Source organism: Pseudochaenichthys georgianus, chromosome 15, assembly GCF_902827115.2.
Source record: "Pseudochaenichthys georgianus chromosome 15, fPseGeo1.2, whole genome shotgun sequence".
NCBI classification, from domain to species: Eukaryota; Metazoa; Chordata; class Actinopteri; order Perciformes; family Channichthyidae; genus Pseudochaenichthys; species Pseudochaenichthys georgianus.
Window position 1 is genome coordinate 38,550,095 of NC_047517.1, and position 22,560 is coordinate 38,572,654.

The 22,560-nt window shown below is 43.5% G+C and overlaps 1 protein-coding gene across 1 annotated transcript; it reads left to right on the forward strand.

The window, feature by feature from the left end:
- The first annotated feature begins 10,793 nt into the window (after positions 1-10,793).
- Positions 10,794-19,328, forward strand: LOC117459771 (NLR family CARD domain-containing protein 3-like). The gene is made up of 7 exons (XM_034100868.2): positions 10,794-10,868; positions 11,022-11,250; positions 11,405-13,208; positions 13,290-13,463; positions 13,808-13,981; positions 18,240-18,286; positions 18,413-19,328. The coding sequence occupies exons 1-7, from the start codon at positions 10,866-10,868 to the stop codon at positions 19,003-19,005; spliced, it is 3,024 nt and encodes a 1,007-aa protein (XP_033956759.1). The 5' UTR covers positions 10,794-10,865; the 3' UTR covers positions 19,006-19,328.
- The last annotated feature ends 3,232 nt before the right edge of the window (positions 19,329-22,560 follow it).

The window sequence follows — 22,560 nt, forward strand, 5'->3', positions numbered from 1 at the left end:
AAAAACCCCTGCTCTGAAGGTTATTTTCATTTTACAAATCCTGCACTCAGCTTTCTCCAATATCATTGAAAAGCAGCAGATGCTGCTTCTTTTTTTGGTTTTCGCTCATTTTTTGACTTTTTCCGACGCGCTTGCATTTAAATCCGGCTCCCCTTCTCCCCGTCGCTCTGTGCAGCTGGCCTGTACCACTACACATGCTGTGCCCCCCACCCTTCTTTCACATAATGGTATGATCCTAGTGTGTCCTCGCATATGATTGGCCGCATGGTGGCCCAGCTAAATAAAGACCCGCCCCTGCCTGCAAGGATTCTCAGGAAGAGTAGGAGCGGCTAAAGATTCTGCTCTCCCCAACGGGAGTCTGCTCTTCTAACGGCAGCTCGCGATCGGCGTGTTGGAGACCTCTGAATTAAAGTATCAAGTCACCTCAAATCAGAAGGCTCAAGTCCAAGTCAAGTCCCGAGTCCTTGGTGTTCAAGTCCAAGTCGAGTCGCAAGTGTTTTGTGATGTTGTCAAGTCGAGTCTCAAGTCATCACATTTTTTACTCGAGTCTGACTCGAGTCCAAGTCATGTGACTCGAGTCCACACCTCTGCTCTTTAGTGTCCCCTGGTCTGCTCTCAGCTGTGTGCGTCACTCTTTAGTGTCCCCTGGTCTGTTCTCAGCTGTGTGCATCACTCTTTAGTGTCCCCTGGTCTGCTCTCAGCTGTCAGAGGGCAGCAGGGAGCGGCTGGGGGTTAATCTTTAACTACAATATAAAGTCATATGAGTTTGAAGTGAGAGCTGCAGCGTCACACTGCTTCGTCAGAGAGCTGGACGCAGAGGACGGATGAAGAAGCAGAGGAGTCACTCCTGATGGAGCACACGGTCAGATCAGCAGGAACCTCTTCTTCCACACAGACCTGGTCCTCACAGCTGACGGAGTTCATGAGAAGAAACTGAGTGAGTGGGACTTTGATTCATTCAGTGTCTGATGTGTCAAACAGCTGCTCTTTGTGGGTTCACGTGTTCACCTCCTGTCTTTAGAACGACTCACTCAGTTTATCTGACAGCTGATGTTAGAAACTACAGCTCACTGTCTTTAAAGTCTGCATGTAGAAACAGATGTTATTTCCTCATCACTAACACATATAATAAGCCGTGTGTCTGTCTCCATCAGGTGGCTGCAGGCTATCACCAACATGGAGAGGTATCACATCAACACTTCACATGATGCTTGAAACTGTTTCTCCCTTCAACACGTTCTCTCTCACTGACTGGCTGCTTGCTGTCTCTGCTCCTTCTCCTGAACATTGACTCTGAACAAACCTGTAACTCTGTAAAACACATTCAGGTTGAATCCTGATTCTGGACTGCAGTTGGGCTTTGATGCTTCTCTTATCTTACGAAGACTCATATTCCATATCTATTGAGGCGCCTGTGGGTCAAAGGGCTCTCATAGAAAGATCTCTGTTAATTAATAACCCAGAAACAATAAGGGATCTGAGGAGTAGTTAAGATGTCTTAACGACTCGGTGAATGAATCTGGGGACTAGTTAAAGGAATTTAGGGACCAGTTACAGAGGTCCGGGAACTTGTGGTCAAGATCTAGGAGCATCTTGCAGACATCTTATGAACAGTTGAAGAAGTCAAGGTAATAGTTACAGACATGTAGGGACTACTTGCAGAGCACAATGGACTAGTAGCAGAGATATTCCGAGTACTTGAAGGGATCGAGAGAGAGATGCTGAGATTTAAAGACTAGTTGATGAAATGTTTTCCCCTGATCTTTCAGCAGCATGACTCTTAATAAACCTGTAACTCTATAAAACACATTCAGGTTGAATCCTGATTCTGGACTGCAGTTGGACTTTGATGCTTCTCTTATCGTACGAAGACTCATATTCCATATCTATTGAGGCGCCTGTGGGTCAAAGGGCTCTCATAGAAAGATCTCTGTTAATTAATAACCCAGAAACAATAAGGGATCTGAGGAGTAGTTAAGATGTCTTAAGGACCAGGTGCATGAATCTGGGGACTAGTTAAAAAGAGATATAGGGACTACTTACAGGGGTCCATATATCTATGGACTAGTTGCAGAGCTATGCAGGCTACTAGTTCCAGGGATCTAAGGACGTGTTGCAGAGTCTTGTGTACTATTTTCAGAGATCTAGGGACTAGTTATAGTGATCTAGGGACAAGCTATTTGGATCCAGGCACTACTTGCAGAGAGCAAATGACCAGTTGCAGAGATCTAGGGACTATTAAAGGAATCTAGGGACTAGTTGCATATGTCAAGGCCTTAGTCACATAACTCTAGGGACTAGAACCAGAGATCTAGGGACTAGTTGCAGAACTGGGTACTAGTCTCAGGGATCTAAGGATGTGTTGCAGAGTCTTTCGTAATAGTTGCAGGAGTCTTTTGGGACTTGTTGCACAGATCTTGGGACTCTAGTTCAAATTAATCTAGGGACTAGTTGCAGAGGTCCGGGGACTTGTGGTCAAGATCTAGGAGCATATTTCAGATATCTTATGACCAGTTGCAGAAGTCAAGGTAATAGTTACAGACATTTAGGGACTATTTGCAGGGACCTAGGGACTAGTTGAAGGGACCTAGAGACTAGTAGCGGAGATATAGGGAGTAGTTGCAGGGACCTAGGGACTAGTTGAAGGGACCTAGGGACTAGTTGAAGGGACCTAGAGATGAGCTGCTGAGATTTGTTTCCCTGATTTGTCAGCAGCATGACTCATAAACCTGTAAATCTATAAAACGTATTCAGATAGAATCCTGACACTGGACTGCAGTTGGACTTTGATGCTTCTCTTATCGTACGAAGGCTCATATTCCATATGTATTGAGGCCTCTGTGGGTCAGTGCTTTATATAATGATACTTTCTACTCTGTTATTTGCTAACTCAGAAACAATGTATTATTATTATGTTGGAATAACCTTTAAAGTAAGAATCAATATGCAGAGAGATCTGAGGACTAGATGCCGGAGTCTCTGGGACTAGTTGCAGAGCCCACGGATCAAAGGAATTTGGGGCGGTGGTGGCGAAGTCGATAGGGACTTGGCTTGGCAATTGGAAGGTCACCAGTTCAAGTCCCGGCAAGACCAAGTGCTACCGAGGTGTCCCTGAGCAAAGCACCGTTCCCTACACTGCTCCCCGGGCGCTGTTCAAAATGGCTGCCCACTGCTCCTAACACTAGGATGGGTCAAATGCAGAGAAACAATTTCCCCACGGGGATTAATAAAGTATATCAAAATCAAAAATAAAAAAAAAATAAGATAAATGGTGTTGGAAAAGTTAGGTTTTACACAGACAGGACGTATCATTCTGGACATAACCCAGACTCTGGGCCTTTCAGATGTACTGAAGCCTAAGCCATGGGCAACAGTATTAAACCATAGCACATCCAACCATAAACCAAATACAAGAAACACAACAGGCTTGACATGTATACAAACATGTAAAAGGTTGAATAAAAAATGATGAATATCATATGTAAAAGACACGCATTGATGGCAGTAAAATGACTTTTACTGTCCAAAACCTCTGAAAGCAGAGGTCTAATCTTGTATCTTCAGTACATTTCCTTTTTTTCTCTCAGATCCCAGCAACAGAAAGAAAGGTCGCCTGCACCCAGCGGTGTGTCCATGAAGAGTGATCTGTCCAAGGGTCATGTGACTGACTTCAAAGATGGACGCTCTACTAATAACATTACATTACATTACATTACATTGCATTTAGCTGACGCTTTTATCCAAAGCGACTTACAATAAGTACATTCGACCAGGAAGACACAACCTTGAAGAAAACAGAATCATATAAGAACATCAGGTTTCAAAGAGTCAATCGTTTCAAGTGCTACTCAACTGGCTTTAGATAAGCCAGTCCTTTGTTAGTATATAAGTGCTCTGTTAGCAGTTCTTTGTTAGTCATTCTATCGCTCGAAGTGGAGTCGAAAGAGATGAGTTTTCAGTCTGCGCCGGAAGGTGTGTAAGCTTTCTGCGGTCCTGATTTCAATGGGGAACTCATTCCACCAGAGTAAGTACATAAAGCCATATTTAACAGATAGGCTTGTTGTTCTCATTCTCAGTCAGATTGGTCTTCCATCACTGTTGTTTGTATCTCGTCTTTTAATATGATCAAACATTGCAGAACACTTCATCAATTTGATCAGCACTCACACTCCTGGTAAATCCTGATTAATCAAAAGTTTAAAATATTAGTATTTACTTGTATTTTGGGGGGATATAGGGAAGCACTATAGTGCCGGCTTGGACAATTGTCCCATAGGGATATAGCAGCACCGTCCAAATACTGGGGCCAAGGGATGGTCCACTGAATTTGCAGTCCCGTCGCCACCATATTTGTGCCGGACAGAACATATGCGTGTGGTGGCGGTCTCTAATAGGGTTGTACTTGTACTGCATGGGGGGGTGGCAGAAAGTCAATATGAGAGCCCACTTACCACATATTAAACAAATATTAACGTACTGTGTACTTATACTTATGGGGGGAGGGTGGGGGGTGTCCGACAACTCAATATGTGGTCCCACTTACCAAATATGTGTAATGTTGTGGGGGGGTGTCCGTCAACTCAATATGGGGTCCCACTTTATTTGGGGGGGTGTCCGACCGCCTTGATCTTGCTCTCATTAGAACTGGCTCGAAAAGTACATGCAGATTGATGCCTCTGCTGCTCCTAATGTCAAAGGTTACGGCTTGAAATGTAACAAAACCTTCCGTTAAGGCCTTTTGAGAAGCCGCAGTGCTCCGTGAGTGTTTAAAGTACTTTGAAAAGGGCTAAAGAGATAATTATTTCACAGAGGGCCTCTAAATAGGGCCCAGATCAGGAATCTGAAATATGGGAACCCTAGCCCTTCCAGAACTTTTTTTCAATCAAATGCCATCATGCATTACTGCCATTGACGTCTGACTGCCCTAGATCAACCCCCTGAGGTCCTAGAGACTCAGGGAGGGTACCATTGGATTCGGAATAATTAAAGGTGGGGAATAGCCATTGAGCCCGAACCGATCAGACGTTGTTATCAAAAGATACGTATTAGTAGCACTTTTGGACAAATTAGCTTTTCATTGGAATAATGTTGATATAAAATCAAGCATTTGAGTAACGCAATTGATATTCACAGCAAATGTTCCCCGCTATATGTAGTACACTGGTGTATAATTTCAGGGATCCAGCTCCTACCGTTCGCTCCTATAAGATATTTTTAATTAAAAAAATGTGAAATCCTAAAAGAGATATAAATAGATAATTTGTTCACAGGGGCCTAAATAGGGCCCAGATCAGGGATCTGAAGTATGGGAACCCTAGAACACCCAGAACCATTTTTTCAATCAAATGGCAAACTTTCTCACAAAATCCTGATTTACTCGTAGAGTCAGACAGGGTTTTGCTGGAGAAGAATGAGCAAATTGAAAAAAATTCAAAAAATGTGCTTGGCGCTCCGAGCCTTTGAGAGTGTGTTGTTGCACTTGTGTGGAACCCGCTTGCAAAATGTGGGGACCCTGCGACCGTGTACACAGTACTAAGAGCCATTTCATTGTATTCCCCTCCCCCACCACAAGGCTGGCAGATTCTAAGCAGTGCAGTTGCAGTGATATCAGCGTTGCTCATTGTTGCGGATGGTCGCGAGTTCGAATCCATGCTATGGCATGCATGCAACATTTTTTATATTTAGTCAAGAGATAATTATATGTGGAAAGTTGTCTTCTCAGACTCTCCATATTTGAAGTTGATTATTGTATAGTTAGTGTTATAGCATTTTAGGGTAGTTAGTATAATAGGTTTATTCATTTTGTAACTATTAAATGTAAAACACACGTTTTTCACATGCTGGCAGTACTTCCATTCGCTTCGTCTTGGTCTGTAGATGTGATTTGATGTGTCGTTCATACATTTTGATGGTGGAAAATATATGAAAATATCCCGTTGATATACATACTGAAAAATATATTCGTATATAGTAGACTTTTTTCCCTGTAATCTTTAAGCGGCCCTGTGTCGTACTGAGATAAGCGTTAGTCTTTGCTCTGGGCGACCTGGGTACGATACCCAATGGAAATGTGAAAATTATTTAAAATGTGTTGAATTGAGAGAGGGATACTTTTAAGTTAATTATTATAGGTTTAGTTATTATGGAATTATTAAATATAAAACAATTGTGTTGAATTAAGAGAGGGATAATGGGTTACATTATAATTTATGTCAGGGTGAACAGTGAATGTGTGAAATACTAATATTATGCTAACCGCTAGTCGCTAAGCTAACGGCAGCCATTTCAATGTATTTTTCCATTGAAAATGCTAACCTTCTGATAAAACAATGCATTCGCTTTTTTTCTCCGCCTCATTGTGACGATGTGATATTTGGGCCCATTTTCCCAAATATCACATCGTTTCTTTATCCCAAGCAGTGGTAGCTTTACACTTTTTCGTTGTCAGTCATTTTGACGGACAGGATCGTAACATTTCCGTCATAATCCATTATTATCCGTCGAGTGCACAATTTATCACTCACTCGCGCTGACGGGGGGTATTCGATTAATGCGAGTGCGACCACTGCTCCCAAGCCCTGTTGTTGCCATTTTATTTTCTGTTAAATAAGGTTAGTTAGACCACGAGTTAGACCCGAGTCTTTCACGTTGACAATGTGCCGCTGCCCGGTGTAATTCAAATCTACCGCCGCGCGCAGCACAGACACACACAGCTGCTGCCCTGCCAGTGCCGCAGCACCGGAAATGGAACTGCTGGGAGAAAAACTAACTATCAGAGATGTAACGTTATCTTTGATAATATTTCGTCTCCTCATTTTTCGTCAACGAAAGTAAAGAGAGATTTTGGCATAGTTTTTATTTAATAAACTACATTTTCGTCTCGTCACTTTTCGTCAACGATATTGCATGATGATTTCGTTACAGTTATTGTTTACTGCCGTCGGTGCCGTCTCGTCATCGTCTCGTTTTCGTCATGGAAAAAATGATCGTTGACGAACATATTCCGTCATAGTTTTAGTCAACGAAATTAACACTAATTCAGTGTGCAGTTACTTTGGCATTAGGGCAGGGACATCTAGATACTTCCCAAGGTTTGACATCATGAATTGTGCTACTTTTAAAGCAAGCAGCGATGTTTTCAAATCTGTAATCAGAAAGCTCCTCAAAAACGCTATCGAAGCAGTTCCTGCCATTGCTACGTTAGTTCAAACGGTAACAACGGACTATTTTTCTTAGCGGATGCATGTCAATTTAAATCAATACATAAAACTATTTTTTAAATCAAAAAAAATATTTTATAAATCCATAAAAGCATTTCAATTAATATTGGGAGTCATGAGGTTACTTTGTTGAGAATGTGGCCGTTTAATAAGCGGGATAATGTGCAGCGACGCGGTCATTATGGGGAGAAGAACACCGACAGGCTGATCCTGAAGGTGCACCTGTACCAATATATTTTAAAGGCCGCCCTTCAGAGACAGAGTAAGTGGACGTCATGTGACTTCATTATATCAGCAGCAGTAGAAAACATGTTGTTACTGAAGAACAGAGACTTCTTGTTGAAGCTGAGGGAGGGACTACGATTACGTGAGAAGCGATCCGGCCATTCACTGAAACAACCGATCGAGTAAAGTACAGTATATACTGAGCTTTGTACAACGTATTGTATATCTTGACAGAGCCAACATTTCACAGTGTTTCCTCAGTCGGCTTGTTTTTGGATTGTATTTTCAAAATAATCTTCAATGTTTGAATGGTGAAAGGCACACTGGTAGATGTAGTCGATGTATAGGCCTAAGAAGTAATGCCTATATTGCATAAAGTATTATTTATTCAAATAGTTTTAACCAATCAAATGAATTGGCATACCTGTCAATTATTGAATTATTCGTTTCATCTCCTTTTTTAATTTTATTTGAATCTTTGGTAATGAAGTTACATTTATTTATATATAGATATTTGAACAATGGCACGGCCTTTGGCGTATGAATGTGTGGGAATGAAATATATGTAAAAGTGCTTTAGGACTCTCATAAATCCTGAATGATTTAATTGAATAATTATTTCCTTAACTCCATGACCCCAGGGAAAGACATTTTGACGTGATTGTTTTGAACAGTTTGGTCATAGTTGTTGTGAATTATTGTCACCTGTAGATCAGTAGAATAGGAACCTTGAGTAGGAACCTTGAGTAGGAACCTTGAGTAGGAACCTTGAATAGGAACCTTGAGTGTGTTCAGGCTACAAGCCTTTCCTGTTTCTCATGTTTCAGGAGGAAGCTGGAGGAACCTGAACCCAGCTGTGTGTCCATGAAGAGTGACTGGTCTATGGATAAACCTATTGTCTTCAAAAGGTGAACAATCTGTTGATGCAGAGCAGAGCAAGTTATAATAATACAAATATTTCTAATAATTTAGTTTATTTAAAGAACGCTTTTCAAGTTGTTAACCGCCTTCGTGATACCTTCTACTGTGGTTTTAGGTCAGAGTTGACTCACAGCTCCCTTCTTCCCCTCCCCGTCCCATATATTTCTTTACTAGCCCCCTGAGACAGATGCAAATTGTGTGATGTTGAGATATATAAATAAACTATGATTGATTGAAACTTATTGAATAAATACAAAATGTAATGATAACCATTTAAGCTGATCAATTGGTGCCCCGTGTGAGGCCCAGACAAACCTGAGGGTTTAACGCCACTAATTATTTTAACGTGATTAACGCATGTGTATTTTTTTCCTCGGCCGCCCCGTAGTTTCAGAGCGCTTCGAGTTTAAAATACTATCTACAAGCTGATGCTGACAGCCCCGCTCCTGCCTCCCGCTTGCGGCAGACCACACTTCCACGCTCACCGGCAGGCACCGACTAGCCATCGGGAGGACCGGGAGGGTGTGTGTATGTGTGGCGCGAGCGAGAGGGAACGCGCACACTTTACATGTATTGTTGTTGTTAGCATCTGGTGCTAGCTAGCTGCGCTAACGGATATAAGGAGCTGTTTCAATGAAAACAGAGGAGCGACATTTCGCCGACAACTGCGCCGAGCACTTGACTTTATGCAGGAAGCCACACACACACACACACACACACACACACACACACACACACACACACACACACACACACACACACACACACACACACACACACACACACACACACACACACACACACACACACACACACACACACACACACACACACACACACACACACACACACACACACACACACACACACACACACACACACACACACACACACACACACACACACACACACACACACACACACACACACACACACACACACACACACACACACACACACACACACACACACACACACACACACACACACACACACACACACACACACACACACACACACACACACACACACACACACACACACACACACACACACACACACACACACACACACACACACACACACACACACACACACACACACACACACACACACAGTTCCAGGTTGAATTGAGGCGGAGAATATTTGTCATTGATCAAATGATAAACAAAAGTGCACAAAGCATATTTGTCCACTCATATGTTGATAAGAGTATTAACAACTTGAAAAATATCCCTCTAAAAGGAACATTTAGAACAGATTTAAAATGTGCGATTAACTATTTTAATCGACTGACAGCCCTAGTTATAATAAACATACATACATACTGTTACGGTGTGTGTAGCAGGTAAGACCCAAATGCAGATTAAAGTAAAAATAATTCCTTTATTCCAAGGCTATATATACACAGACAGAACAGACCACTCACTGAGGACAAGCCAAATCACAAGACGAACCGACACTGAACACTGGGAGACAGGGGGATTTAAACACAGGGTAACTAGACACAGGTGGGAACAATCAGGGGCGGGGCTGACACTGATGAGCACAGGAGACACACAAGGAGTGACAGGTGAAAACAATCAGGAAATTAGACACACCAGGGAAACTAACGACAGACATGAAAACACAGGGAAAAGAGACCAGACAATATACCAGGAGGAAAATACCCATAACCAGACATACAAAACTACAAACGTGACAAACCATGAGAATCCTGACACATACTGTGTTAAATGGATACATCCGCCTTCTTTAATTTATCTTTCCATTCCCACAACAATATACGTAAATAAATGGCATATTTTGGACATAGTTCGAATGGTGATTCATCTGATTAAAAATGTTAATCGTTTGACAGCCCTAATATATATATATATATATATACGTAAGCAATTTGTGATAGGAACACAGGTTGGAATCTTGTTTCATTTCATCTTTAATTTCTATTCATATGATCGACTTTTTATTTTTGGTTAAAAAGCTTGGTATCTTCCTACACCTTAAATATCCCAACTCTTAAATATATGAGAGATAAGCATGTGGTGTGAATGGGTATTCATTCTGTAGCAAAGTTTATATCAATGAATCAACAGAGGAAGTTAAAGTCACAGTTGTCAGCGCTTCCCATCAGGAGACAATCGACCCTCAACATTACAATAAGACCCCAGATCAACCTCTTCTCCTTCTGATTCCCACATCATCTGATGAAGACCCTTTAAGCTCATGATGAAGGCCAGTGGGTAGAGTTTGTCTCCTGCCATGATGCCTCCTGCAAACTGACTGGTAAAGCCGAACTGTGAGCTGAAAGTTGCATTAACCCCATTGGGCTTAGAAGGCGTAGTAAAATGTTCTGCTACAGGAAGTCACTTCAAGGACCTTTACCTTGTGTTCATGAGTTGTGTCTTCATGATTCCTCACAGAGAGGACCAGCAGAGCTCAGAGGTTCCCAGAGGTCAGTCTGCCCAGCAGCATCAGACTCAGCTGGACTCCACATTTATGGTCTGCACATGAACTACAGCTACTCTACATCTGTTCTGCTCACAGTCAACTCCACGATGCACTTTGCAGATCAGTGGATTGTCAGTCTGTCCGACATGGATCTGATGTTTGGTGACTTTAGTTTGATTGTGTTGTTCATGTATTCTGTTCCAGCTGCTGGAGGACAACATCATCACTTTCGTGAAGAACGAGCTGAAGAAGTTCCAGAAGGCTCTGAGTTCAGATGACCCAGAATGCTTAGAGAGTCTGAGGGAGGATGAGGAGGTGTTGGACGGTGAGGATGAAGAGCAGAGGAGAAGCAGCAGAGAGGCATTTCTGAACATCTCACTGCACTTCCTGAGGAGCATGAAGCAGGAGGAGCTGGCTGACCGTCTGCAGAGCAGTAAGAGGGTTTCTATAGAGATTTAACAAGCTGGATAAATGTTGACTGAAGTCTCAAGAGATGGAACAAAGTACTGAGATACTCATTATTTAAAGATTTCTTTAGAGTTGACATTTCTTGACTTATTGATCTGCTTTGTTGTGTGTTCATTCAGGAAGTCGTTCTGCAGTGTGTCAGCGTAAACTTAAGTCTAACCTGAAGGAGAGGTTCCAGTGTGTGTTTGAGGGCATTGCTAAAGCAGGAAACCCAACCCTTCTGAACCAGATCTACACAGAGCTCTACATCACAGAGGGGGGGTCTGCAGAGGTCAATGATGATCATGAGGTCAGACAGATTGAAACAGCATCCAGGAAACCAGGCAGACCAGAAACACCCATCAGACAAGAAGACCTCTTTAAAGCCTCACCTGGAAGAGATGCACCAATCAGAGCAGTGCTGACAAAGGGCGTGGCTGGCATTGGGAAAACAGTCTTAACACAGAAGTTCACTCTGGACTGGGCTGAAGGCAAAGCCAACCAGGACATCCTGTTCATATTTCCATTCACCTTCAGAGAGCTGAATGTGGTGAGAGAGAACAAGTACAGCTTGGTGGAACTCGTTCATCACTTCTTCCCTGAAACCAGAGACGCAGGAATCTGCAGGTTTGATCAGTTCCCGGTCGTGTTCATCTTTGACAGTCTGGATGAGAGTCGACTTCCTCTGGACTTCCTCAACACTGAGATCCTGACTGATGTCACAGAGTCCACCTCAGTGGATGTGCTGCTGACAAACCTCATCAGGGTGAAGCTGCTTCCCTCTGCTCGCCTCTGGATAACCACACGACCTGCAGCAGCCAATCAGATCCCTCCTGAGTGTGTGGACATGGTGACAGAGGTCCGAGGGTTCACTGACCCACAGAAGGAGGAGTACTTCAGGAAGAGATTCAGAGATCAGGAGCAGGCCGGCACCATCATCTCCCACATCAAGACCTTACGAAGCCTCCACATCATGTGCCACATCCCAGTCTTCTGCTGGATCTCTGCTTCAGTTCTGGAGGAGGTGTTGAAAACCAGAGAGGGAGGAGAGCTGCCCAAGACCCTGACTGAGATGTACATCCACTTCCTGGTGGTTCAGTCCAAAGTGAAGAACGTCAAGTATGATGGAGGAGCTGAGACAGATCATCACTGGAGTCCAGAGAGCAGGAAGATGATGGAGGCTCTGGGGAAACTGGCTTTTGAGCAGATGCAGAAAGGCAACCTGATCTTCTATGAGTCCGACCTGACAGAGTGTGGCATCGATATCAGAGCAGCCTCAGTGTACTCAGGAGTGTTCACACAGGTCTTCAGAGAGGAGAGAGGACTGTACCAGGACAAGGTGTTCTGCTTCGTCCATCTGAGCATTCAGGAGTTTCTGGCTGCTCTTCATGTCCATCTGACCTTCATCACCTCTGGAGTCAACCTGCTGTCAGAAGAACCAACAACCTCCTGGCTGCTTAAAGTCTTCAGACCCAAACCTAAACTAACACATCTCTACCAGAGTGCTGTGGACCAGGCCTTACAGAGTCCAAACGGACACCTGGACTTGTTCCTCCGCTTCCTCCTGGGTCTTTCTCTGGAGACCAATCAGAAACTCCTACGTGGTCTGCTGACAGAAACAGGAAGTAGCTCAGAGACCAACAAGAAAACAGTCCAGTACATGAAGAAGAAGATGGAAGAGGGTCTGTCTGCAGAGAGAAGCATCAACCTGTTCCACTGTCTGAATGAACTGAATGATGGTTCTCTAGTGGAGCAGATCCAACAGTCCCTGAGTTCAGGACATTTCTCCACAGATAGTCTGTCTCCTGCTCAGTGGTCAGCTCTGGTCTTCATCTTACTGACATCAGAAGAAGATCTGGACGTGTTTGACCTGAATAAATACTCTGCTTCAGAGGAGGCTCTTCTGAGGCTGCTGCCAGTGGTCAAAGCCTCCAGGAAGGCTCTGTGAGTACAGACACATTCATACATCATGACTTAAATATTCAGTTCATTATTTTAACACATTGCTTGTTTTCTCTCTATCAGACTGAGTGTATGTAACCTGTCAGAGAGAAGCTGTGCAGCTCTGTCCTCAGTCCTCAGCTCCCAGTCCTCTAGTCTGAGAGAGTTGGACCTGAGTAACAACGACCTGCAGGATTCAGGAGTGAAGCTGCTGTCTGCTGGACTGGAGAGTCCACACTGCACTCTGGAGACTCTCAGGTCAGGATTCATCAACATGTTCAATTTAAGTTTTTATTTACATACATTGGTAAACCTCTAACCTGCACACGATTGTCTCTAATCTACATGTAAATCAGTAAAGTTCTATTTGTTTCCATAGAAAAGTTTGATGTTGTTTTTTCTATTTTGTTGGATCTTGAATGTTTCCAGACAAATTAGAAAAGTGCAGTAATGTTATCAGATTATTGAGAGACAGTAGTGATTGGCCTGGTTGGACAATGTCTAAATAACCCCACATTAATGGACTGTATCGCAGTACTTCTCTAACCCTCCAGTCCTCACAGTGGCCTCAGATTATGTGATGTGTTGTTCTGTGTGTTCAGGCTGTCAGGCTGTCTGGTCTCAGAGGAAGGCTGTGTTTCTCTGGCTTCAGCTCTGAGCTCCAACCCCGCCCATCTGAGAGAGCTGGACCTGAGCTACAATCATCCAGGAGACTCAGGAGATAAGCTGCTGTCTGCTGGACTGGAGGATCCTCTCTGGAGACTGGACACTCTCAGGTATTATACATGTATACTGTATGTGTTCATGTAAATCCTGGTTTTCAAAAAAGTCACAAAGAAACAGACTTTAAGAAAATAGGCCAACACAATAACATGAAAGGGTACTGAGGACACGAAGACAAGGAAGACATCTTTATCATCTTAGATTATGATTTCGATTTTAATGCTCATTTTAATTTGTTGAACTAAACTGACTTTTATCAATTTGACGATAAAGTCAGGGGAGACAATACTTAGGTGGCAAGATTCAGAAAATCCATCCTGCAACATAACCCTACAACAGAGATCATCCCACTCCTGTTGGTGTCACGATCACAGGTACAGATCAGAACCCAATAGCACGACTCAGATACAACCAGTATAGTAATGTTCAGTTTATTCCAGGTCAAGGACAGGCAGAGTCAAAACCAGTAAATCCGTCAGACATGCAGGCAGGAATCGAAAACTGGGCAGGACAAAACTCGGGACTAGAGCACAACACTCACTGGAGAGCTTGGCGGAAACGACAAGACAATCTGGCAAAGGACAACTGATAATGAGGTGATATAAATACTGTGGAGTGATGAGGGAATGAGTAACAGGTGAGGGGAAGGGCTGAGGAGACGAGGTGAGGGAAATGAGCTGATTACAAGGGCCTGGAGGAAAGCGGGATCTGAAATGACAGGAGAGTTTAGATGAGGCATAAAACAAACAATAATAGAAGTGTCTAACTTGTGACAGAACCCCCCGCTCGATGGACGGCTCCTGACGTCCATAGAGGTTGATCGGGATGGGCCTGGTGAAAGTCAGGGAAAGAGATTGGTCAAAGATACTGCGAGCGGGCACCCATGACCGCTCTTCAGGACCATAACCCTCCCAGTGTACCAGGTACTGCAACCCTCTACCACGTCGCCGGGACTTGATGAGGCGACGGACAGTGTAAACAGTCTCCCCGTCGATAGTCCGGGGTGGTGGTGGGGGTCTAGAGGGGGGCTGAAGAGGGCTCACATTAACTGGTTTGATCTTGGACACATGGAAGGTAGGATGAATCCTCATAGAAGGGGGCAGACGCAGGACGACAGCTGCAGGATTGATGACCCTAGATATGGGAAATGGGCCTACAAAACGGGGAGACAACTTCTTTGACTCAACTCTGAGAGGGAGATCCCGTGTGGAGAGCCAGACACGTTGCCCTGGGGAGTACTGTGGAGCTGGCTTGCGACGGCGATTGGCGGTCCATTGATAACGGTCAGAAGAGCGCAGGAGCGCGGAGCGGGCCTTTAACCACATGCGTCGACATCGGCTTACAAACGCCTGTGCAGATGGGATGCTGGCCTCCCGTTCCTGTGCCGGGAAAAGGGGCGGCTGGAATCCGCTGGAGCATTGTAATGGAGAAAGACCAGTAGCAGAACAAGGAAGGGTGTTGTGGGCATACTCAACCCATAGAAGCTGCCTCGACCAGGAGGAGGGAGTGGAGGAAGCTAGACAGCGTAAGGCAGTCTCCATCTCCTGGTTCATTCGCTCTGCTTGACCATTGGACTGGGGATGGAATCCGGACGAGAGACTGACACTGGCTCCCAGCAGCCTGCAAAACTCGGACCAAAAACGAGAAGTAAATTGTGGTCCCCGATCAGACACAACGTCACTGGGGAGATCATGCAGCCTGAACACATGATTTCAGCCGTTTCCTTGGCAGTAGGTAACTTGGTTAATGGAATAAGCCGGGCAGACTTGGAAAACCGGTCTATGACTGTGAGTATGACTGTGTTACCGTCTGAGGGTGGTAGTCCGGTGACAAAATCCAAGGCGATGTGGGACCAGGGACGATGAGGGATAGGCAAGGGATGAAGAAGACCGGAGGGAGCTTGGCGTGAGGTCTTATTTTGGGAGCAGACTAGGCAAGCAGCAATGAATTCCTTGGCATCCTTCTCCATGGAAGACCACCAAAATCGCTGTCGAATCAGGGCTAGGGACGGTCTCACCCCTGAGTGACAAGCCAGGCGAGAGTTATGACCCCACTGGAGAACCTGGGTACGGAGAATGGCAGGAACAAACAGACGGTTAACAGGACAGGCACATGGGGCTGGGTGTTCAGCATGAGACAGCTTGACCTCCACCTCCCAGGTCACCAGACCAATGACACATGTAGAAGCGATGATATTCTCAGAATGAGATGGAGAGCTCTCTGGCTGGAACTGGCGAAACAGGGCGTCAGGTTTGATGTTCTTAGAACCAGGTCTGTATGAAAGAGAAAAATCAAAGCGTGTGAAAAACAGAGCCCACCTGGCTTGACGAGAGTTCAGCCGCTTAGCTGAACGGATGTACTCCAAATTGTTGTGATCCGTTCAGACCACAAAAGCCTGCTCTGCTCCCTCCAACCAGTGTCTCCATTCTTCCAGGGCAAGTTTCACTGCCAACAGTTCTCGATTTCCAATGTCGTAATTTCTTTCTGCTGGAGACAGCTTCCGGGAGAAGAAGGCACACGGGTGCATCTTCTGATCCTCGGCCGACCGTTGAGAAAGAACTGCCCCAACTCCAGTGTCCGCATCTACCTCTACAGTAAACTGCCGAGTAGAGTCTGGAAAAATCAAAATAGGAGCAGAGGTGAAGCGTTACTTTAACTCACCAAAAGCCCCTTCGGCCACCGAGGACCACCGGAAGGGAATGTTCTGAGAGGTGAGAGCTGTGAGAGGGGTTGCCACCAAACTGTAGTTTCTAATGAACCTCCGGTAGAAGTTGGCAAAAACCCAGAAAGCGTTGGAGCTCCTTGCGTGTTGAAGGGCGTGGCCAGTCAGTCACCACCTTGGTCTTTTCAGGATCCATCTTGATATTTCCGGTGGAGACCACAAATCACAGGAAAGGGACTTCTGTGGTGTGGAACACACACTTCTCGGCCTTGACAAAGAGGTGGTTCTCCAAGAGCCTCTGGAGGACTAGGCGAACATGGACCACATGCTCTTGTTTTGACTTGGAAAAAATCAAAATGTCATCCAGGTATACAAAAACACAGATATTGAGAAGATCCCGCAGAACATCATTTACCAACCCCTGGAAGACTGCAGGTGCATTGGTGAGTCCAAAAGGCATGACTAAATACTCATAATGTCCACTAGGAATGTTAAATCCCGTCTTCCACTCGTCCCCCTCCCTGATTCTCACCAAATGGTACGCGTTACATAGGTCCAGCTTGGTAAAAATAGTAGCGCCTTGTAACAGTTCAAATGCAGAGGAAACAAGTGGTAGGGGGTACCTGTTCTTGACAGTGATGTTATTGAGTCCTCTGTAGTCAATGCATGGGCGCAGAGTCTTATCCTTCTTACCCACGAAGAAACAACCTGCACCAGCAGGAGATGATGAAGGCCGGATAAGCCCTGCATCCAAAGAGTCATTTATATACTTCTCCATTGACTTAGTTTCAGGAGCCGATAAAGAAAAAAGTCGACCTCTAGGAGGAGAAGTACCAGGTAACAGGTCAATAGGACAGTCATTAGCACGATGAGGCGGGAGTGAGGTGGCCCGAACCTTGTTAAAGGCCTCTTTAAGGTCCCAGTAATCCTTGGGAACACCGGACAGGTCTTGACACTCGGAGATAATTGGCTGACTGGAATCAATTGAGGAACTAGATCTTAAGCAGACAGCATGACATGTTCATTTGAACTGGAGTTGAACGTTGTGTCACTCTGCAGAGAAGACGACCATCTAGAGCTGTAGCATTGATGGGCTTCTCCAAAGCCTCCCGACCAAGTTCCATCTGAAAGGCCAGCGTTATGTCCAAAAGACTGGCATCAGCACCAGAGTCAATAAGAACTGCCACAGTAGAAGTGTCTAACTTGTGACAGTTGGACGTGATCTACACTCCTTTATCTGAACTGATTCTGAAGTGCTTCTATTTTATAAAGCACTTTGTAAAATCAATGAGGAACTATCAGATGTCCTGTGAATTCTGTGCAGAACAGATACCTTCAATTAAAGTTCATGCATTTCCCTCTTCAGATTCAAGGTAAGAGAAACACGTATTGAATGTGTCTCGGAGAGTCTGAGTAAACATAATGGACTAACTGAACACTGATACATCTTATTTTCTGATAGATAATAATTAAAAAAAAATGAGCTTCATTCATCGGCTAATAATGAGATGTTTGACTGACAAAAATAATGTCGTCTGATTAATGATCGTGTATATGCAATATGTGAACATGTAGGTTCATCTGTGGAGAATAACAAAGCTCTGAGTGTGAGAGTGATGCTCTGACCCCCCCCCCCCCCCTTCTCTCAGGATGGAGCCTGCTGGAGTCCGATGGCTGAGACCCGGTCTGAGGAAGTGTGAGTGTGGTTTCATTTGATTCATGAAACCAAAGCAGCCTCCATCTTGAAATGTAACCTTCATCATCAAAGAGTCAATACATGAACAGCTGATAGATGAATAACTGCTGCTGTTCCTCTCCTCAGATTCCTGTGAACTCTCACTCGACACAAACACAGCACAGAGAGAACTCAAACTGTCTGAGGACAACAGGAAGGTGACACGTGTGAAGGAGGGGCAGCCATATCCTTATCATCCAGAGAGGTTTGATGGCTGGTGTCAGCTGATGTGCAGAGAAGCTCTGACTGGTCGCTGCTACTGGGAGGTCGAGTGGAGAGGAAGGGTTGATATATCAGTGACTTACAGAGGAATCAGGAGGAGAGGAAACGGAGGGGACTGCGTGTTTGGAGAGAATGATCAGTCCTGGAGTCTGAGCTGCTCTGGTGGTCGTTACTCTGTCTGTCACAATAATAATAGAACAAACATCACCTCCTCCTCCTCCTCCTCCTCCTCCTCCTCCTCCTCCTCCTCCTCCTCCTCCTCCTCCTCCTCCTCCTCCTCCTCCTCCTCCTCTGGTAGAGTAGCAGTGTATCTGGATCTTCCTGCTGGCTCTCTCTCCTTCTTCAGAGTCTCCTCTGACAGACTGATCCACCTCCACACCTTCAGAACCACATTCACTGAACCTCTCTATGCTGGGTTTACAGTTTGGTTTGGATCAGCGTCTCTGTGTCCTCTGTAGGAGGAAGAGTCTCCTCCTGTTCCAGAGACTTCCTCCCTGCTGCCCAGAGAGTTCAGTCTGTTCAGGATCACAGCTGATGTTAGTTAGTACCAACCTGAGTCTGAGGGTTTTTACTTCATTATAACATGATTTCTGAACTATTGATATGAAGTCTGACCATTTTCAGACACTTAGCTAAACCAATCGACTGTGATCACCCTCTGTATAATGTGTACTACATATACTCGTATGGTACTACTCACGTGATTCCCCTTCCCCAGGAGAGGGGAACTGCAAAAAGCAGAATAGGGCCACTTCGAACGTTTGGTAGTGCTGCCATCAAAAGGGAGATTTCTGTCAGGAAGGAATACAGCCTGTACTTCCTAATGTAATAAAATAAGCTTAAAATACTTTTTTTTTGTGACCACATTTGTATTGAGATTAATACACACCATGTACAACCAAAAGCACAACAATTAGATAACAGCAATTACTTACAAAATATACAGAATACATATGTTAGCTAAAAAAAATTACAATAATATAGACAAACAGATATAACAATTAAAATAAAAACAAACCCAACCTTCCCTCCCAGACATATAAACACACAACGACACAAAGACACACACACATACACACACACACACACACATCCCATGTATACATCACTAACTAACTAACCCTAACCCTAACCCTAACCCTAACCCATCACAGGGGACATTACATTGACTTACATGCAAGAGCCAGACTGTGCGGGGGAGGGGAAGAGGAGCACACGAACATCTCTAGCATCTAAAGCAATATTGGTAAATGATTTAATATCAGATTATAATATTGATATATGCTGTCTCACTGAAACTTGGTTGAGACATGAAGAATATGTCAGCATAAATGAGGCCACTCCACCCAGCCATGTCAACACTCATATTGCTCGAGGCACGGGCCGAGGAGGTGGAGTTGCAGCAATCTTTGACTCAAGTTTACTTATCAAAACTAAACCAAAATTAAATTATACCTCCTTTGAAAGCCTCGTTTTTAGTCTTACGCATCCGACCTGGAAAACTTTGCAGCCAATCTTATTTGTTACAGTGTATCGTGCACCAGGTCCTTATTCAGAATTCTTATCAGAATTCTCTGAGTTTTGATCAACTTTGGTTTTTAAAACAGACAAAGTAATTATCGTAGGTGACTTTAATATTCATGTTGACGATGATAAAAATAGCCTTACTGTTGCATTTAACTCTATATTAGATTCTGTTGGTTTCCGTCAGAGTGTAAATAAACCAACCCACTGCTATAATCACACTCTCGACCTTGTTCTGACTTATGTTATTGAAATTGAGCAACTATTAGTCGAACCGCATAATCCTGCTTTATCCGACCATTTCTTAGTAACTTTTGAAGTACTATTACGAGACTACAAAGCATTAGTCAAAAGCTCTTGCAGCAGAAACCTATCTGTTAGTGCTCTAGCCACATTTAAGGAAGAGATTCCACCAATACTTAACTCGATAGCATGTCTACATGTAGGGGAGGAAACTTATACAAAATGTACACCACCCCAAATTGATCATGTTGTTGATAGTGCTTCAGATGCGCTGCGAATAAAATTAGACTCTGTTGCTCCTTTGAAAAAGAAGAAAATAAAACAACATAGATTAGCTCCATGGCATAATGCCGAAACCCGCAAAATAAAGCAAAAGTCTAGACAACTTGAAAGGATATGGCGTTCCACTAAACTTGAAGAATCTCGTTTAATTTGGCATATTACTCTTAATGAATATAAGAAAGCACTGCGTAAAGCGAGAGCAGCCTACTACTCTTCATTAATAGATGAGAATAAGAATAATGCAAGATTTCTTTTCAGCACTGTAGCCAGGCTGACAGAGAGCCACAGCTCCATTGAGCCTTCTATTCCCATAGCACTCAGTAGTAATGATTTTATGTGCTTTTTTAACGATAAAATTGTTACTCTTAGAAACAAAATTAATGACCTCTTGCCTTTGACCAGTATAGTGTTATCAACAGCTCCCGGAAATGTAAGTTCTAATATTACACTAGATAGTAAACTAGAATAAACCTTGAACAATTACATTCAATGATTCTCTCTTCTAAACCATCAACGTGCATGTTAGACCCAATTCCAACTAAGCTGTTGAAGGAAGTTTTTCCATTAATTAGCACTTCTTTATTAAATATTATGAATATGTCTTTATTATCAGGCTATGTTCCACAATCATTCAAAGTAGCAGTGATAAAACCGCTTCTTAAAAAGCACAACCTCGATCCAGAGGTTTTAGCCAACTATAGAACTATTTCTAATCTTCCGTTCCTCTCAAAAAGTCTTGAGAAACCGGTCGCAAAACAGCTGTGTGATTACTTAAAAAACAATGATTTATCTGAAGACTTTCAGTCTGGCTTTAGAACACATCATAGCACAGAGACAGCTCTGGTTAAAGTCACAAATGACATTCTAATAGCCTCAGACAAGGGACTTGTCTCTATTCTTGTTTTGCTCGATCTCAGTGCTGCATTTGATACTATCGACCATGATATCCTATTGCAAAGACTAGAGCACTTAGTTGGCATACAGGGAACTGCTTTAGGCTGGTTTAGGTCCTATCTATCTGAACGCTCTCAGTTTGTACGTGTCAACGATGAATCTTCCACGCAAACCAAAGTTAGCCATGGAGTGCCACAGGGCTCAGTGCTCGGACCTATTTTGTTCACATTATATATGCTTCCATTAGGCAATATTATAAGGAATCATTCAGTAAACTTTTTCTTTTTATACTTTTTTTTATTGAGTCAGGCACAATGAGTTTACATTTATACAGTCAATATTTTTATTTATTTTTCCCCTTTCCCTCCCTCCCGATCCTAGCTAGTAAAATAAATAACTAACTAAATAAATAAGATAGATACCTGTATAGGTAAAAGTAAAGTAATATAGAAGATAATATTAAAAGAAAATGTATAGATAAGGGAATAAAGAATAGTAACAGTAATACTTGTACCCATATACTCATATGTATACCCACATGTTCACATGCACATACATACACGTACCTACCTACATACATACATGTATACAAAGACAGAACAAATAAATAAAATAAATAAATAAAAAAAATTAATATAAAAAGAGACACAAGGAGGGAAAAAAAAGAAAAAAAAACAAAGAAAAAACAAACAAACATACATTCGTAGTTCCCCCTCTTTCTCCTTAATTTAGTGTCTTAAGTTCAGCTATGTAGGCTATCATAGAGCCCCAGACAGATTCAAATAGTTTTGAGGAGCCCCTCAGGTTATATTTAATCTTCTCCAAGTTCAGGTACAACATTAGATCTTTAAGCCATTGAGATGCTTTAGGTGGTATAGAAGATTTCCATTCTAGGAGTATTCTTCTTCGTGCTAAAAGAGATGCAAAGGCTATACTGTCCTTAGTTTTCCTCTTCCACATTCGGTAGCCAGGTATTACTCCAAAAATGGCAGTTTCTGCACATGGTGTCAATACCACGTCCAAGGCCTCAGTAAGGTGATTGAAAATGCTTGTCCAGTATCCTTGTAGGC

Excerpts from the sequence above, each read along its gene's own strand:
- LOC117459771 (XM_034100868.2), top strand. Across the intron at positions 11,251-11,404 it reads GGCTGACCGTCTGCAGAGCA|GAAGTCGTTCTGCAGTGTGT; the intron begins GTAAGAGGGTTT and ends GTGTTCATTCAG. Across the intron at positions 18,287-18,412 it reads GAGACCCGGTCTGAGGAAGT|ATTCCTGTGAACTCTCACTC; the intron begins GTGAGTGTGGTT and ends TCCTCTCCTCAG.